Genomic DNA, 20,000 nt, shown 5'->3' with positions numbered 1-20,000 from the left:
ACACACACACACACACACACACACACGGGTCAGACACACACACGGGTCAGACACACACACACACACACGGGTCAGACACACACACGGGTCAGACACACACACGGGTCAGACACACACACGGGTCAGACACACACACGGGTCAGACACACACACGGGTCAGACACACACACACACACACGGGTCAGACACACACACACACACACGGGTCAGACACACACACACACACACGGGTCAGACACACACACACACACACGGGTCAGACACACACACACACACACACGGGTCAGACACACACACGGGTCAGACACACACACGGGTCAGACACACACACGGGTCAGACACACACACACGGGTCAGACACACACACGGGTCAGACACACACACACACGGGTCAGACACACACACACACGGGTCAGACACACACACACACACGGGTCAGACACACACACACACGGGTCAGACACACACACACACACGGGTCAGACACACACACACACGGGTCAGACACACACACACACGGGTCAGACACACACACACACGGGTCAGACACACACACACACACACGGGTCAGACACACACACACACACGGGTCAGACACACACACACGGGTCAGACACACACACGGGTCAGACACACACGGGTCAGACACACACACACGGGTCAGACACACACGGGTCAGACACACACACACGGGTCAGACACACACACACACGGGTCAGACACACACACGGGTCAGACACACACACACGGGTCAGACACACACACACGGGTCAGACACACACACACACACACGGGTCAGACACACACACACACACGGGTCAGACACACACACACACACGGGTCAGACACACACACACACACGGGTCAGACACACACACACACACGGGTCAGACACACACACACACGGGTCAGACACACACACACACGGGTCAGACACACACACACACGGGTCAGACACACACACACACACACACACACACACGGGTCAGACACACACACACACACGGGTCAGACACACACACACGGGTCAGACACACACACACACGGGTCAGACACACACACACACGGGTCAGACACACACACACACACGGGTCAGACACACACACACACACACACGGGTCAGACACACACACACACACACACACGGGTCAGACACACACACACACACACACACGGGTCAGACACACACACACACGGGTCAGACACACACACACACGGGTCAGACACACACACACACACGGGTCAGACACACACACACACACACACACACACACGGGTCAGACACACACACACACGGGTCAGACACACACACACACACACACACACACGGGTCAGACACACACACACACGGGTCAGACACACACACACACGGGTCAGACACACACACACACACACGGGTCAGACACACACACACACACACGGGTCAGACACACACACACACACACGGGTCAGACACACACACACACACACACGGGTCAGACACACACACACGGGTCAGACACACACACACGGGTCAGACACACACACACGGGTCAGACACACACACACGGGTCAGACACACACACACGGGTCAGACACACACACACGGGTCAGACACACACACACGGGTCAGACACACACACACACACACACGGGTCAGACACACACACACACACACACACACACGGGTCAGACACACACACACACACACACACACGGGTCAGACACACACACACACACACACGGGTCAGACACACACACGGGTCAGACACACACACACACACGGGTCAGACACACCCACACACGGGTCAGACACACACACACGGGTCAGACACACACACACGGGTCAGACACACACACACACGGGTCAGACACACACACACACGGGTCAGACTCACCCACAGGCCAGATAGGAGCCGTCTCGAGAGAGCGCTAGTGATGTTCCTCTCACACAACCGTCGTCTTCAAACCTCTTCACACACTTACTGCTCTGAACGTCCCAGATGAACACCTCGCCTTCCTCTGACACACACAACATGACAATCAATATTCATCATAACCAGGGTTTGAAATTAACTTTCACTCACCGGCCGATTTGGCGACTAAATTAAGTTACCGGCCATTCAGAACTTCTACTAGCCAAGAAAGAAAGAAAGAAAGAAAGAAAGAAAGAAAGAAAGAAAGAAATGAACCAGATTATCTAAGATTATCTCCGATTATCTCCATATATTATAACATTTTTACTTTCATACATTAATTTCACGAGAAACGCATTAGAACCGCACGAGAACCGCATTAGAACCGCACGAGAAACGCATCAGAACCACACGAGATTAGAACCGCACGAGAAACACATTAGAACCGCACGAGAAACTCATTAGAACCAAACGAGATTAGAACCGCACGAGAAACACATTAGAACCGCATTAGAACCGCACGAGAAACGCATTAGAACCGCATTAGAACCGCACGAGAAACGCATTAGAACCACACGAGAAACACATTAGAACCGCATTAGAACCACACGAGAACCGCATTAGAACCGCACGAGAAACGCATTAGAACCGCACGAGAACCGCATTAGAACCGCACGAGAACCGCACGAGAAATGCATTAGAACCAAACGAGAACCGCACGAAAACCACAAGAGAACCGCACGAGAACCGCATTAGAACCGCACGAGAAACGCATTAGAACCAAACGAGAACCGCATGAGAACCGCACGAGAAACGCATTTGGACCGCACGAGAACCACATGAGAACCACAGGAGAACCGCACGAGAAACGCATTAGAACCGCACGAGAACCACAATAGAACTGCACGAGAACCGCACGAGAACCGCATTAGAACCACACGAGAAACGCATTAGAACCAAACGAGAACCGCATTAGAACCGCACGAGAAACGCATTAGAACCGCACGAGAACTAGGGCTGGGACAACGCGTCGAGGTCATCGATGACGTCGACGCAAAAAATACGTCGACGCAAAATATGCGCATCGATTCGTCGACCTGTTTTTATTTCTCTAAAAAACGTTTGCAAAACGTTTACCTTATGTGCGCTGAATATATGCGATGGCCGGATCAACATTCTGTCCAACGTTATATAACCAATCCAGGGGTTTTTCTGCATTGATCTTTTTTTTGGCGGCTGTCAAAGCCTTATTTGATCGGTGAGTGATGTAGAATAGAATGACTGCTGGGGCGCGTACGAGAGAGAGCCCCGGCGGCCCGGCCGCGCGCGCGCACTCACAGTCTTCAAACAACACGAGCGCTGCATGCTCTCTCTCTCCCTCGTGCATATTAATCAAAATCATTAAACACGATAGAAAAAGGGCGAAACACCAAAGTTTCACGCGCGCTCGCGCACTCACAGTCTTCAAACTACACGAGCGCTGTCTTGCTCTCTCTCTCTCTCCCTCGTGCATATTAACCAAAATCATTAGACACGATAGAAAAAGGGCGGAACACCAAAGTTTCACGTGGAGCATTCGGAGATTTTTGTTTTCTCCATGACAGGCTGCTGGCTCCCACTGTTCATTTTTATTTATTTTTTGTTGGAAAAGCACTCTCTGTATTAGCTTAAAGCCCTCAAGTTTACATTGGTTACTGTATTCTTTCAGTTGCTCTAAACAAGTATTTTGGGTGACCTTTTTTATTTTTTTATTGAATGCTAGTCATCAAGTTGTTGTTATTTTCATCTGAAAGAACTTTTTTTCAGTAAGCTAGGCCCTATGTGTTCAGTAAGCTTGTTTCAGTAAGCTATGTGTTTTCAAGGCTTCAAGGTTTTATTGAATGCTATCTCTGACTAAGAATGCATTACTTTGCACTTGTATAGTCTTTTATTTTGTAATTTTAAGAGCAATAAACATATATTGCAATGTTAAGGAATTCATGTTTTTTCATTCAGATATGTAAATCAACATGTATAAATTGTTAGTAGTCAATTAATGGGGAGATAATCGATAATCGAAATCGAATCGGTCCGGAAAAATTAATCGTTAGATTAATCGATGCATCGAAAAAATAATCGCTAGATTAATCGTTTAAAAAATAATCGTTTATCCCAGCCCTAACGAGAACCACAGGAGAACCAAACGAGAACCGCATTAGAACCAAACGAGAACCACACGAGAAACGCATTAGAAACGCATTAGAACCGCATGAGAACCACAATAGAACCGCATGAGAACCGGTGCCTGAGACTCACCGGAGTTGGCGAAGATCTTGCTGCCGTCTGCAGTGAAAGCGGCTGCGCAAACCTTCCCGTTCAACTTCATGCTGCGAACCACTTCTCTGGTCTGAGGGAGAAACACACACACACACACACACACACACACACACACGTCACTCAGCCGCCGATCGCAGGCACTGACACACAGATCTCTGTAATACAGCTGAGATGTGAATATATGAATTAGAGATTCTGGCTGTACCTTTGAGCTCATGAGATGCAGAAACCCTGAGGAGCCGAAGAGCAGGAGATACTTCCCATCGGGAGAAACCTGGAAGTCTGACACCTTCTGCTCATTCAGACCTAAGCCCCCCACACACACACACACACGATTACAACCGCTGCGAGGTCAGGGGAACATCATATATTGACATGAATGATCAGATGAACTGGCGCTCACCTCGGACGTTAGTGACGGGGATTATTCTGCCCTCCATCATATCATAGATGTAGAAGAGCTTGTTCTTCCAGCCTGTGGCCACGATCTGTTCCCCATCCGCGCTAAACGAGGCCTTGTTTACTGGAAACTTCTCGAGATGGATGGTTTGGATCTTGGCGTTGGTCTTGCCATCCACCTGTCAAGAATGAATTTCAAGGTTATTTTGTGTAGTGAAGGTCATTCACAACTGATTCTGAAGTCTCACCAGTAACGAGACTAATAACACTGTCCACACCAGACACGACAAATCAACACAGCCAATCAGAAGAGCGTGTGGGCGGAGTCTGTCTGCACTCACAACCAAACACACAGCCAATCAGAAGAGCGTGTGGGCGGAGTCTGTCTGCGTGTGGGCGGAGTCTATAGAACAAAAAGAGTTAAATAAACGCATCACATCATCTAAAACAACAACATGTTTATTAGATCCTATACCAACTAAACTACTGAAAGAAGTGTTACCTGTAGTGGAAGAGCCTCTCCTCAATATTATTAACTCGTCTTTATCTTTAGGTCATGTTCCAAGAACATTTAAACTGGCAGTTATAAAACCTCTCATTAAGAAACCACAATTAGATCATAATAATCTAGCAAATTATAGACCCATTTCAAATCTTCCATTTATGTCTAAAATATTAGAAAAAGTGGTGTCCGCTCAACTGGGCTCTTTCTTGCAACAAAATGATATCTATGAAAAGTTTCAGTCTGGATTCAGACCGCATCATAGCACTGAAACTGCGCTCGTTAAAATCACAAATGATTTACTTTTAGCTTCTGACCAAGGCTGTATCTCAATACTAGTTTTACTTGATCTTAGTGCTGCGTTCGATACTATAGATCACACAATACTCTTAGGCAAGTTTTGGCAAGGCAAGTTTATTTATATAGCACATTTCATACACAATGGCAATTCAAAGTGCTTTACATAGAAGAAATTAAAATAATAAAAAGAAATAAGGATAATTAAAACAGTTTAGAAAAATAAAATAAAATACAGTACAGTACAAACAGTCGGACGAACAGCGGCACAGTGCTCATTCAGTAAATGCACAGCTAAACAGAAGTGTTTTGAGTCTGGATTTGAATGTGACCACTGTAGGAGCACATCTGATCTCTTCTGGAAGCTGGTTCCAGCTGTGGCTGGCATAATAGCTAAAAGCAGACTCGCCATGTTTAGAGTGAACCCTTGGTATTTCTAGCTGATATGATCCTAATGATCTGAGTGATCTGTTGGGTTTATATTCAGTGAGCATATCTGCAATGTATTGAGGTCCTAGGCCATTGAATGATTTATATACCAGTAATAATACTTTAAAATCAATCCTAAATCTAACTGGGAGCCAGTGTAAAGACCTGAGGACTGGTGTGATATGTTCATATTTTCTGGTTCTGCTCAGAATCCTAGCGGCAGCGTTCTGTATGAGCTGCAACTGTCTTATGGTCTTTTTGGGAAGGCCAGTGAGGAGTCCATTACAATAATCCACCCTGCTGGTGATGAAAGCATGAACAAGTTTCTCTAAGTCTTGTCTGGAAACAAAGCATCTAATTCTTGCAATATTTTTTAGATGATAGTATGCTGATTTAGTTATTGCTTTGACATGACTACTGAAACTAAGGTCTGACTCTAGTGTCACACCAAGATTCCTGACTTGATTTTTAGTTGTTTGACCCCTAGAGTGAAGGTATGCGTTCACCTTGAGAACTTCATCTTTGTTTCCAAATGCAATGACTTCAGTTTTATCTTTGTTTAACTAAAGAAAGTTTTGGCACATCCAACTGTTGACTTCATCAATGCATTGGCACAGGGAGTCAATGGGGCTGTAATCGTTAGGCGATAGGGCTAAGTACAGCTGTGTATCGTCTGCATAGCTGTGGTAAGCGATTTGGTTCTTTCTCATTATTTGGCTCATTGGGAGCATATACAGGTTGAACAGGAGTGGCGCAAGAATTGAGCCTTGAGGGACTCCGCATGTCATGGATGTCCACTCAGACTTATGGTCTCCTATACTCACATAATAACCTCTCCCATCTAAGTATGACCTGAACCATTTTAGGACTATCCCAGAAAGCCCCACCCAGTTTTCCAGCCTGTCAAGAAGTATGTTATGATCGACAGTGTCAAATGCAGCACTGAGGTCAATATATATGATGCCACTTGGAAATATTATAAGGAAACATGGAATTAGTTTCCATTGTTATGCTGATGACACTCAAATATATATTTCATCACGGCCGGATGAAAACGCAAAATTTTCCAAATTGACAGAGTGTGTTAAAGATATAAAAGATTGGATGACCCGTAATTTTCTTTTATTAAATCCAGACAAGACAGAGGTAATACTTATCGGTTCAAAAAACCGCCCACAAAACCTCGCACAATACAACTTTAACATCATAGGATGTCCTGTTACTTTATCCTCTACAGTAAAAGACCTGGGTGTCATACTTGATTGCAACCTGTCTTTTGAAAATCATATTTCATATGTTACAAAAACAGCATTTTTCCACCTTAGAAACATTGCTAAGCTACGTAATATGCTATCAGTTTCTGATGCAGAAAAGTTAGTTCATGCATTCATGACCTCGAGACTGGATTACTGTAATGCTTTATTAGCAGGTTGTCCTGCATCCTCAATAAACAAGCTACAGTTAGTCCAAAATGCCGCCGCTAGAGTTCTTACTAGATCAAGAAAATATGATCATATAACACCGATTTTATCATCACTGCATTGGTTACCTATAAAGTTCCGTATTAATTACAAGGTATTGCTACTGACCTATAAAGCCCTAAACGGCTTAGCTCCAGTCTATTTAACGGATCTTTTATCACCCTATAATCCATCGCGCTCTTTAAGATCACTAAATTCAAGGCTTTTGGTCATACCTAGGATATCCAGAACCACCAAAGGAGGGAGAGCATTCTCACATTTGGCTCCAAAACTCTGGAATAGTCTTCCTGATACTGTTCGTTGCTCAGACTCGCTCTCCCAGTTTAAAACTAGATTAAAGTCGCATCTCTTCAGCCAGGCATTCATATAATCCTACAGTTCAAACTACAATCCGGCCTCTAGCTCATAAATGCCAGAGGAGAACTGGCCCCCGACTGAGCCTGGGTTCTCCCAAGGTTTTTTTTTCTCCATTAGGTCACCTGATGGAGTTTTAGGACACCATTAGGTCACTTGATGAAGTTTTTCGGTTCCTTGCCACTGTTGCCTTTGGCTTGCTCAGTTGGGGATATTTTGGGGATATTTAATTTAATTTTATCAATCAATAAATTCCTCTTGAAACAAACTTTGTTGTATTATTTTAATTTAATACTGTGAAGCTGCTTTGATACAATCTGTATTGTGAAAAGCGCTATACAAACTTGACTTGAGGTCGAGTAGTACCAGCACTGATAATTTTCCTGAATCAGTATTTAAGCGAATATCGTTTATTATCTTTATGAGCGCTGTCTCTGTGCTGTGGTGCGGTCGGAAACCAGATTGAAAGTCTTAGATCGACTACAAAATTATACTGGTGTTCAAGGACAAGCACTAAGCTGGTTCAAATCATACCTATCTGACCGCTACCATTTTGTCTATTTAAATGGAGAAAAATCGATCATAACTCCAGTAAACTATGGAGTGCCGCAGGGATCTGTATTAGGCCCTCTGTTATTTTCAATATATATGATGCCACTTGGAAATATTATAAGGAAACATGGAATTAGTTTCCATTGTTATGCTGATGACACTCAAATATAAATATTCAGATATTTAATTTAATTTTATCAATCAATAAATTCCTCTTGGAAAAAACTTTGTTGTATTATTTTAATTTAATACTGTGAAGCTGCTTTGATACAATCTGTATTGTGAAAAGCGCTATACAAATAAACTTGACTTGACTCACAACCAAATAAGCGTGTGTGTGAGGTCACCTGGAACAGAGATATGGAGTGGTCCAGGTGTGTGTGTGTGTGTGTGTGTTCACCTGGAACAGAGAGATGGAGTGGTCCAGAGAGCTGGTCATCAGGATCTGAGCTGACGGGTGGAACTGGACTGAGGTCAGCTTAGCGTCAGCCGGACTCTCACTGTTCGCATCCACACACTTCTTAATCTGCCAGAACAACGACAACAACAACATTACAACTGAACACTTCAGAGTCACACTGTGCCTGAGAGCTGAATAATGAGAGTCTACAAGAAACAAAACAAGTGTTAATAATAGTGTCAAATCAATCACATCTAACATAAGAGTTTATAAATATAGAATACGAGTGTGTGTGTGTGTGTGTGTGTGTGTGTGTGTGTGTGTGTGTGTGTATATACACACACAAACTAAGGCTGTGAAATGATTAATTGCATCCAAAATTAAAGTTTGTGATTACATAATGTATGTGTGTGTACTGTGTATAATTATTTTGTATATATAAATAACACTTTTCTTAAATATATACATGCATGTGTGTATTTATATAAACAAAATAATTATACACAGTACACACACACACATTAAGTATACACACACTTTTCTGTTAGATGTGATTAATTAGCTTTGACAGCATTAATACAGTAATAATAACAGTAAAGCTCTTGATGACCACAAATGTTTCAGTTTTATAAAATGTTGCTAACACACACACACACACACACACACACACACACACACACACATCTAAAACGATGAAAGCATGTTTCTGCATGTGTATTTTTGCAGCAGATGTCTTTAAAACACCTTAATGGTTCCTTTAGGAAGACTGTCAGAAGAGCCGATGAAGTTCCCGGTCCGTCGCAGCAGATCTTCATCCTCCTCGTCTTCATCTTCACTCTCAGCTTCTGCGGAGGAACGAGAGATTAACGAGCCGATCAACGGGTCACGTAGAGCTAACCTCATCCTTCACTCGGGACACTCTTTAAAACATTAAGTGTTCATCGGAGGATCCGAGACCACAGGACTTCTGTCGCACTTCAAACACGAATACACAAAAAATGTAATGGATTTGAGGAGTTTTGTGGTTGAAATTTTAAAAAGTAACGAATCCTTCCCTCTCGGGTCACTGACCCCCTCAGGAATGTGAGGAATGCTTCAGTGCACATAGAAAATCCTGAAAATGCTCAAAATTCTAACTAAAAATCCTAGAACTTTACCCAAAAATGATTTAATAATGTGTACATGTGTATCTGAGTGCACACTGAGGAGACTGGCTTTAGGACCCAGCGGAACAGCTCGTATAGAGCCATAAGCCCATCTAGAGTCAGGAAATATCATGTCATGTTTATTTCCCACACGAGGCCGACAGAGACACACACTGTACGATACTTACAGCGGAAGTAAAAGGGTTATGCATGAAATTATGAGTGAGATATTTTGAATTTGTTGAAAGAATGTGAGGAATGTACTTAAATTATTATTTATTGATTAAATCTAGTTATTTAAAGGTAAATAAAATAACAAAATAACAAAAAATATCAAAAAAAATTGCATTAAAAAATAGAAAAAATATGATCAAAATGAAATCAAATAAGCGTTCTGGACAAAAGAAATGAAGTATGATTTCAGGGCTTCGGGTGATTTCGCCCCGCGAGTGACGGATGAGGGTTAATGACACACTCATGAACTGCAGGAGTAATGACCTTTCCTCAGGCGTCTCTGCTCCTGCTCCGCCCAGACCGGTGCGCCGCCCATCGCCTTCTGGAACCTGCAGCACACACACACACACACAGTGTTAAGCTCAGATTAGTGTTGTCAAAAATATCGATATTTCGATAAATATCGATACTGAAATATCTGAACGGTACCAATACTAATTTCCTGAAGTATCGATACACCTCTTCTAGCCGAGCTGTCACTTTCACTGCTCTCCAAAGGAGCGTTGACAAACACCACACGCGCACTCGTCTCATTCGCTCTGGCTAAATAGCAAAAGTGAAGTGAATGGGGCTGATCACACCTGACGTGTTTTTTGCAGTGAGCGGCGCCAATTTTCAGTTGGTTTCCTATGGCCGTGAGCGTTCTGCGCGCTGGTTATGCACCGGCTGCGCCTCGCGGGCCTTCCGCTGTAGTCATGGGCGTAGGTTTAGGGGGGGACGCTAGGTACTAGTCCCAATCAATATTTTGAGATGACAAATTTGTCCCCACCAATATTTAGCAAGCTCCTTTGAACTGCTATTTGGATCTTTGCGCTGCTATTTGGATCGATTCCAACAGCCAAAACAACGACAGTACAAGAAACGCCGTAATTTGATTGGCGGCGGTGTATCTGACAGGCTACACGCGCGGGCCGGGACTACTTTTGTGCTTGCACTGGCAGCGAGCGGGTGGTGTGTGTGTGTGTGTGATGTGTAGGGGTTTGTGTTTGTGTGTGTTTGTGTTTGTGTTTGTGTGTGTGTGTGTGTGTGTGTGTGTGGTAAGTTACCAGGGCTGTCTCTCTGCCACATACAAAGGCCAGAGTAAAACATTTTAATATTCCGTTTTTTGCCACTTTTTGTACTTTGTAGATAGATCAGCTATGCCACCCAAGAAGAAGAAAGGGGACATACGAAGCTTTTTCATAAAGCAGAGTGTAAGTAGGCAAAATAACTAGCCACACAAATAAACTAGCAGTAGTAGTGACTGACCAGGCTTTCAAATGCAGATTCTACTGTGGAAAATAGTATTGATTGGTGATAGTATGTGTTACCATGTTGTTACAGTTAAACCTAGCAGCAGCAATCTTTCAACTAAGGTTAAGAGTATTGATTAGGCTGTGCAGCACTGATAGACTCATAGAAGTCACGCTATCATGATAGAATGCTACGTTCGCAAGTCACTGAATGTTAATTAGCTGACCTTAACTTAGAATCTTGCAGTCAACATAAACAGTGGATCTGAGACATTTTTCGTTTCTACACTCTATTTATGTAATGTATTTGTGAGTGAGTGTAGCCTAAGAATTTAATATTTAAGAATAGAATATATCAATAGAATTTGATATAGAATAGTAGATACAATTTTAGTATTAATGGAATACTGTAATCATGGATAATAATAATAATAATAATAGATAATAATAATGGATTTGTTGTGTTGAATGCATACTATGATATGTGTGTATTTTATTCATTTGTTCATTATTTAATTACATATAGAAAACTCATTCCAGGGGGAGGGGGAGGGGGATGTCCCCACCAAAGCTGAGGCCAAACCTACGCCCTTGGCTGTAGTGATGAAAGCTACAGTCCGTTGAACGCCCGGAGAGTGCGATGAAGGAGGATAGACTTGTGGTGCTCTCGCGGGTTACCAGGAGATTAACGACTTCACGAACCGTAACTACCACAATGTTAACAAAGTAAATAAAGTTAATAAAAGGCTGATTTGACGTTTACTTGACTGACAGGACAGCTGTTTCAGTGGTTGCCTAACAACATAAAAAACGTCCTGTGTGATGGGGCAGTGCTGTGTGCCGTCAGGTGTGATCAGTGTTGGGCAAGTTACTTAAAAAAAGTAATTAGTTATAGTTACTAGTTACTTCTCACAAAAAGTAACTGCGTTAGTAACTGAATTACATCATTACAAAAGTAACTAATTACCAGGGAAAGTAACTATTGCGTTACTTAAAAAAAAAAAAAAAAGTTTAAATATAAGAAATTTCTTGGATACCCCCAATATGAAATGTTAAATGAATGAAATTGACACTAAATAGAACATCTTATTATTATAAAACATTGTACACTAATCTACACTATTTTAATGTTGCTGTGGGACAATGTGAGAGACACCTATTAACTTAAATATTAAAATATTATCATTACTATAGTGCAACAATAAAACAATAGATGGTTTAGAACTTTTAATATTAATTGCACAGACCACAACTGGCCAACAATTAAGTCTAAAAATAAATTATGCTTCTTAAGAAATGTACCAAAAATGAATAAATAGTAGCCTAATAAAAATAGGCTATACATACACATACACTAGTGCATATAATTAAAATGATAAAACTCACACACCTTTACAACTGGTAGACATTCTGTATAGCCTACTTGAAGTATTTTCTTCCTCACAATAGTAAGTTTAACAAAAAGTGTTTTCAATATAATACTGAACAATGTATCAACATAAATAATAATAATACAATATAATCTTTTGGGGGTTTATTTTCATAATCTACAGAGAACGTCATCATCAGAGGTTATTTTAGCCCAATTCTAGTCGTGTTTGCCGCACGTGCTCACAACCGTCAAACAAATATGTTTGAACGTTCCCTGCAGGTTATTTTGGAGTTTATGTTATATAAACTAATTAAAACATTGCATATGATACCACTATGCTACAGAGATTATTCAAATGCTGATATGTGTAATTTATTTATAAATAAAGTATTTATGCTCGGACACACTCGGTCTCTCTCGCGCACTGTCGAGCACGCTCGCGGCATTCGCCTCGCTTTTGTCGAGTTCCGCGCCTCACAAACACTCACAACACCAGAGAAAAAACATTGCAGCTCCTATGGCTGAGAGAGAGCCTACTCGGATGAAAACCGCTTCAGTGAGCTCAATTATAGTAACGCTGCATTTTTATTGACAGTAACGGTAACGGCGTTGTAATGGAGGAAACAGTAATTAGTTAGATTACTCGTTACTGAAAAAAATAACGCCGTTAGTAACGCCGTTTATTAATAACGCCGTTATTCCCATCACTGGGTGTGATCGGCCCCTTAGGTGTGATGGGGCAGTGCTGTGTGCCGTCAGGTGTGATCGGCCCCTTAGGTGTGATGGGGCAGTGCTGTGTGCCGTCAGGTGTGATCGGCCCCTTAGGTGTGATGGGGCAGTGCTGTGTGCCGTCAGGTGTGATCGGCCCCTTAGGTGTGATGGGGCAGTGCTGTGTGCCGTCAGGTGTGATCGGCCCCTTAGGTGTGATGGGGCAGTGCTGTGTGCCGTCAGGTGTGATCGGCTTCTTAGGTGTGATGGGGCAGTGCTGTGTGCCGTCAGGTGTGATCGGCCCCTTAGGTGTGATGGGGCAGTGCTGTGTGCCGTCAGGTGTGATCGGCCTCTTAGGTGTGATGGGGCAGTGCTGTGTGCCGTCAGGTGTGATCGGCCCCTTAGGTGTGATGGGGCAGTGCTGTGTGCCGTCAGGTGTGATCGGCCTCTTAGGTGTGATGGGGCAGTGCTGTGTGCCGTCAGGTGTGATCGGCCCCTTAGGTGTGATGGGGCAGTGCTGTGTGCCGTCAGGTGTGATCGGCCTCTTAGGTGTGATGGGGCAGTGCTGTGTGCCGTCAGGTGTGATCGGCCCCTTAGGTGTGATGGGGCAGTGCTGTGTGCCGTCAGGTGTGATCGGCCCCTTAGGTGTGATGGGGCAGTGCTGTGTGCCGTCAGGTGTGATCGGCCCCTTAGGTGTGATGGGGCAGTGCTGTGTGCCGTCAGGTGTGATCGGCCTCTTAGGTGTGATGGGGCAGTGCTGTGTGCCGTCAGGTGTGATCGGCCCCTTAGGTGTGATGGGGCAGTGCTGTGTGCCGTCAAGTGTGATCGGCCCCTTAGGTGTGATGGGGCAGTGCTGTGTGCCGTCAGGTGTGATCGGCCCCTTAGGTGTGATGGGGCAGTGCTGTGTGCCGTCAGATGTGATCGGCCCCTTAGGTGTGATGGGGCAGTGCTGTGTGCCGTCAAGTGTGATCGGCCCCTTAGGTGTGATGGGGCAGTGCTGTGTGCCGTCAGGTGTGATCGGCCCCTTAGGTGTGATGGGGCAGTGCTGTGTGCCGTCAGGTGTGTTCGGCCCCTTAGGTGTGATGGGGCAGTGCTGTGTGCCGTCAGGTGTGATCGGCCCCTTAGGTGTGATGGGGCAGTGCTGTGTGCCGTCAGATGTGATCGGCCCCTTAGGTGTGATGGGGCAGTGCTGTGTGCCGTCAAGTGTGATCGGCCCCTTAGGTGTGATGGGGCAGTGCTGTGTGCCGTCAAGTGTGATCGGCCCCTTAGGTGTGATGGGGCAGTGCTGTGTGCCGTCAGGTGTGTTCGGCCCCTTAGGTGTGATGGGGCAGTGCTGTGTGCCGTCAGGTGTGATCGGCCCCTTAGGTGTGATGGGGCAGTGCTGTGTGCCGTCAGATGTGATCGGCCCCTTAGGTGTGATGGGGCAGTGCTGTGTGCCGTCAGGTGTGATCGGCCCCTTAGGTGTGATGGGGCAGTGCTGTGTGCCGTCAGGTGTGATCGGCCCCTTAGGTGTGATCGGGGCCTAATAGAGCAAAGCACCTGAAAGACTGACACCCGGACAGGGTTTCCGTTGTCCGGTAATTACCGGACATTGGCCGGAACCTAATAATCCCGCCCCCCTAACACAATCTGAATTTGAGAATAAGCCTAAAATGTATAAAACAAAAATACACCGACCTTTGGCTTTTATAAAGGAACAGGCTCTACCGTTTGAAAGTTATTAAACAACATCGCATGCTGCATTTCAAATAAAGCACACGCCTCAAACGGCTGTAATATAGACCTAAACAACGAACGAATGAGTGAGACGTTTCAAATATGGCCAGGCCCAGGCAGACTAGCCGTAAAAGCTTTTTTCAGAGGCCAGACGCGACGGACGATGGTGAATCAGGAACGCCTGAAGCCTCAGATGTCCAGACAGCTCCACCACCACCGGAGAAAAAGCAGAATCGGATCAAGACGAAGCAGCGAAGTCGCCTTGCGGAGAACAAGGTTACTCGGCTTATGCGCATTGCAAGTTGCGGAGAGACACTAGCCGCGTTTCCATTAGGCTACCCTTCAAATTGAAATTGCGAATTAAAAATACGCACAATGGAAACACGTTAATTTCGCAAAAACTCCCGTTTATCGCAAGAACGTTTTTATGCTCGCATGAGGTGGTTTTTCAGGCAATTCGAAAAAGGAATATTTCGCAAAACTGCAATGGAAACAGTTACTGCGCATTTGCAGTCACCTGACTTAGAAGACGCGGTGTGTTTGAGGTCCATGTATAGCTACGCAAATAATAATCATTTTATATTATTTTATTATATTATAACATTTAATAAGCTATTTACATTTACATTTATTCATTTAGCTGACGCTTTTATCCAAAGCGACTTACAATTGCTATATATGTCAGAGGTCGCACGCCTCTGGAGCAACTAGGGGTTAAGTGTCTTGCTCAGGGACACATTGGTGTCTCACAGTGGATTCGAACCCGGGTCTCTCACACCAAAGGCATGTGTCTTATCCATTGCGCCACACCACCCCACATGGTCTAAGCTATATTTAGAAGACGCTTTTATGCAAAAAAGGAACAAAGCTGAGTGTGGAGCGCGCACTGCATGGCACGGAGGCGCGGGCGTGACCACTTGCATTTTCCTATTAACAGTGGAAACAACTTAAAATACTCTGTCATTTCTGGTCATACAGAAAATAATAATACATTATTCTCAACTACTTTTATTTGTGTAAACTCACAATAACAAGAAAACGTTGTGCTTTTGTAAAATAAAAAATAAAAAATCAGACGCACTTTCATGATCTCCATAAACTGGAGCGTGAGAATTGAAACAAAATATAGCCTATGTAGGCTAAAGCTTGAAATGTCCACTTTAAAACGAACAAATTCGAATCGAAAGCTAATACCTTCTGATTATGTACCTAATCTGTATGAAAGGTGCATTTCTCTCTAAAAGCGCATCTGCTTAACAGCGGAGATGGAGATGTGATTTTAGCCGACACTTAGAAAACAATAGTTTATTTATAATAGGCTATTAATGGCTCTTCTCATTCAGCACTGCGGGAAAAACATCAATTCCAGGTTCTAATTTGGCCTTTGAAAACCAGTAAAATCGACATGTTTTCCATATTAATTTGTGAATATGTTAAATGTTTAATAAAGGGGCAAAAAGTCATAAACAAAAATCTGAAAATGCGTCGGTATTTACTTTTTTTGCGCAGCAGTTTGTGTAGCCAGTTCAAATTAAAATTTTGGTGTTCAACTTTGCGTTTTAAAAAGACAACAACCGTTCATTTTTCGTTTTTCAATTACGGGTTAAAAAAGGAAAAACGAATGGACAAAAGTAGCCTACATGGATCGTTTGGACAGAATACGAGACAGAGTGCTTTATTAAATTCATAAAAGAAACAATAATTAGCCTATAGGAATACTGGATTCTAAATCTCAAATAAATGCCACAATCAAAACCTCGGAGCAGAAATGAGGGCGAAACACCCAGAAACTCCTTATGTGTCGTTCGCAGTACAAGGGTCTTTCCCTGCAATTAATGCTTGGATAACACGCCACGTCTCCTTCCATTAATCATAATAATAATGTCTAATGCGGTGGCAGTGATATTATATAAACCAACGTCCGTTGCCGTGATTTTTTAAATGACTTATCGTGAGAGAAAAAAGGACGTTTAGTCGCATATAACATCGGTTAATGGAAACGCCGTCATTTCGCAATAGTTTTTTATCGATATTTAGATAATAGCGCAAAACATTTGCGCAAATCTGTAATGGAAATGCGGCTATTTACACCGCGAGATATTCAGATATTTTATGTGGGGAAGGGGGATTGGTTTGGTTTTTTTCCGTCTATTTGAAAGTTAGGCTAATAAACATGTTGCATTCTATACGGCCTGATTATGTCATTTTTTTAAGTTACATAGCCTGCCTCCAGTTTTCCTCAACTTGACTAATTAAGAGGCAATATTTGACCGGCATATCATCAAAATGTCCGGAAAACGAAATCTCTGCCGGTCACTTTGACCGGCACCATTTTTTTCTAGCGGAAACTCTGCACCCGGATCTATATAAATAATTGCGAGAGGTTGGTAACTCTTCTCATTTTAACGTTTCTGAAACATTAACCAAGATGGCCTAGTATAGTTGTTGATATGAGTATGTGTTGTCTCGTGTTTACACCGTAATTTTTAAAGTTAATATAATCTGACTGAGGAATCTTAGACAAGTACATATTTTAACTGGTCAAATGTAAATTAACTTGTGCTTATTTAACTTTATTCAAAAAAATATGATTTAATTCTGCAATTTGCCTTCATTAGCGATTATCATTCATTTGATTACACAGATACTAATTAAACTAAACTGAGCAAGACAATGACATCTCTGAATTCAATAATGAAATGCCTTTAACTGAAAATTGAATGTTTAATCTTATTATTATACATTACTGACACTCTATCCTCCAGTGTGATACTGTGAAGTGATTTGACACTCTGTATTGTTAAAGCTCTATATAAATAAAGACTTGACGTCGATCCAGTGTGCAGTGAGAGCAGTGAGAGCAGTGAGCAGTGAGAGCTGAGAGCAGTGAGAGCTGAGAGCAGTGAGAGCAGATAGCAGTGAGAGCTGAGAGCAGTGAGAGCAGAGAGCAGTGAGAGCAGTGAGAGCAGTGAGAGCAGTGAGAGCAGAGAGCAGTGAGCAGTGAGCAGTGAGCAGTGAGAGCAGAGAGAGCTGAGAGCAGTGAGCAGAGAGCAGTGAGAGCAGAGAGCAGTGAGAGCAGAGAGAAGAGAGCAGTGAGAGCAGAGAGAGCTGTGAGCAGTGAGAGCAGTGAGAGCAGTGAGAGCAGTGAGAGCAGTGAGAGCAGTGAGAGCAGAGAGAGCAGAGAGCAGTGAGAGCAGAGAGCAGTGAGAGCTGAGAGCAGAGAGCAGTGAGCAGTACGAGCAGTGAGAGCTGAGAGCAGTGAGAGTAGAGAGCAGTGAGAGTAGAGAGCAGTGAGAGTAGAGAGCAGTGAGAGTAGAGAGCAGTGTGCAGTGAGCAGTGTGTACAGTGAGTGCAGTGAGCAGTGAGTGCAGTGAGTGCAGTGAGAGCAGTGAGAGCAGTGTGCAGTGAGAGCAGTGAGAGCAGTGTGCAGTGAGAGCAGTGTGCAGTGAGAGCAGTGAGAGCAGTGTGCAGTGAGAGCAGTGAGTGCAGTGAGAGCAGTGAGAGCAGTATGCAGTGAGAGCAGAGTGCAGTGAGAGCAGAGTGCAGTGAGCGCAGTGAGCAGTGAGAGCAGTGTGCAGTGAGTGCAGTGAGAGCAGTGTGAGCAGTGAGAGCAGTGTGCAGTAGTGAGAGCAGTGTGCAGTGAGAGCAGTGTGAGCAGTGTGCAGTGAGAGCAGTGAGAGCAGTGTGCAGTGAGAGCAGTGTGCAGTGAGAGCAGTGAGCAGTGAGAGAAGTGAGAGCAGTGAGAAGTGAGAGCAGTGAGCAGTGAGAGCAGTGAGCAGTGAGAGCAGTGAGCAGTGAGAGCAGTGAGAGCAGTGTGCAGTGAGAGCAGTGTGCAGTGAGCAGTGAGCAGTGAGAGCAGTGAGAGCAGTGAGCAGTGAGAGCAGTGAGCAGTGAGAGCAGTGAGAAGTGAGAGCAGTGAGCAGTGAGAGCAGTGAGCAGTGTGTGCAGTGAGAGCAGTGAGAAGTGAGAGAAGTGTGTGCAGTGAGAGCAGTGTGCAGTGAGAGCAGTGTGCAGTGAGAGCAGTGTGCAGTGAGAGCAGTGTGCAGTGAGAGCAGTGAGCAGTGAGAGCAGTGAGAAGTGTGTGCAGTGAGAGCAGTGAGCAGTGAGAGCAGTGAGAAGTGTGTGCAGTGAGAGCAGTGAGAGCAGTGTGCAGTGAGAGCAGTGAGAAGTGAGAGCAGTGAGAGCCGTGTGCAGTGAGAGCAGTGTGCAGTGAGAGCAGTGTGCAGTGAGAGCAGTGAGAGCAGTGAGAGCAGTGTGCAGTGAGAGCAGTGAGAAGTGAGAGCAGTGAGAAGTGAGAGCAGTGAGAGCCGTGTGCAGTGAGAGCAGTGAGAAGTGAGAGCAGTGAGAGCAGTGTGCAGTGAGAGCAGAGTGAGAGCAGTGAGAGCAGTGATAAGTGAGAGCAGTGATAAGTGAGAGCAGAGAGCAGTGAGAGCAGTGAGCAGTGAGAGCAGTGAGCAGTGAGAGCAGAGTGAGAGCAGTGAGCATGTGTTTCACGTGTGATGCACGTTTGCGTTTAAATCTGTTCATCAAATAACGTTAATGTATTAACCAGCATTTATGCTTTTGAACCAGTGCACTACCTCAGGACATTTGTGTTCATGTAAAATATCCCTCATTGTCATGTTCTAGACTTGTTATATTTAGCTTTAAATTAAAATAATACCCCTTAATATTGAGGAAGTTTCTTTCTCCGTGGTATCAGATATGGTGTCGAATATCTATATTTTTCAAGGTATCGTATCGAAGTTAGAAATTCTAGTATCGTGACAACACTAGCTCAGATCAGACTGTTGGTTCATCAGTTGTGATGTTGTGTGTGTGTGTGTGTGTGAGTGTGACGTACTGATCTCTTAGTCTCTGCTGCAGCTTCTGCTTGGTCATCTTCTGTGTGTGAGTGTGTGTGTGTGTGTGTGTGTGTGTGTGTGTGTGTGTGTGAGAGAGAGAGAGTGTGTGAGTGTGTGTGTGTGT

The 20,000-nt window shown here is 44.1% G+C and overlaps 1 protein-coding gene and 1 long non-coding RNA gene across 3 annotated transcripts in view; one reads left to right on the top strand and one right to left on the bottom strand.

Moving 5' to 3' along the window:
- utp18 (UTP18 small subunit processome component) overlaps window positions 1–20,000 on the bottom strand; it is a 40,771-nt gene that overhangs the window by 17,853 nt on the left and 2,918 nt on the right. For both annotated transcript variants that reach the window (XM_082186074.1, XM_082186075.1), the window contains exons 4-10: window positions 10,269–10,333; window positions 9,370–9,470; window positions 8,626–8,751; window positions 4,615–4,789; window positions 4,417–4,517; window positions 4,191–4,281; window positions 1,878–2,001 (exon numbers count right to left, since the gene is read on the bottom strand). In XM_082186074.1, coding sequence (XP_082042200.1) covers window positions 1,878–2,001; window positions 4,191–4,281; window positions 4,417–4,517; window positions 4,615–4,789; window positions 8,626–8,751; window positions 9,370–9,470; window positions 10,269–10,333 — 783 coding nt within the window. The remainder of the gene's footprint in view (window positions 1–1,877; window positions 2,002–4,190; window positions 4,282–4,416; window positions 4,518–4,614; window positions 4,790–8,625; window positions 8,752–9,369; window positions 9,471–10,268; window positions 10,334–20,000) is intronic.
- The window catches only part of LOC309511051, a 2,397-nt gene continuing 363 nt past the window's right edge, over window positions 17,967–20,000 (top strand). Inside the window, exons 1-3 of the long non-coding RNA XR_014210492.1 lie at window positions 17,967–18,039; window positions 19,508–19,841; window positions 19,988–20,000. The exon at window positions 19,988–20,000 is cut by the window's right edge and continues 363 nt beyond it. This is a non-coding gene — a long non-coding RNA (uncharacterized lncRNA). The remainder of the gene's footprint in view (window positions 18,040–19,507; window positions 19,842–19,987) is intronic.

The sequence above is a fragment of the Leuciscus leuciscus genome (genome assembly GCF_965113295.1).
Source record: "Leuciscus leuciscus genome assembly, chromosome: 12".
NCBI lineage: Eukaryota > Metazoa > Chordata > Actinopteri > Cypriniformes > Leuciscidae > Leuciscus > Leuciscus leuciscus.
This window is presented reverse-complemented; position numbering and strand designations above follow the sequence as displayed.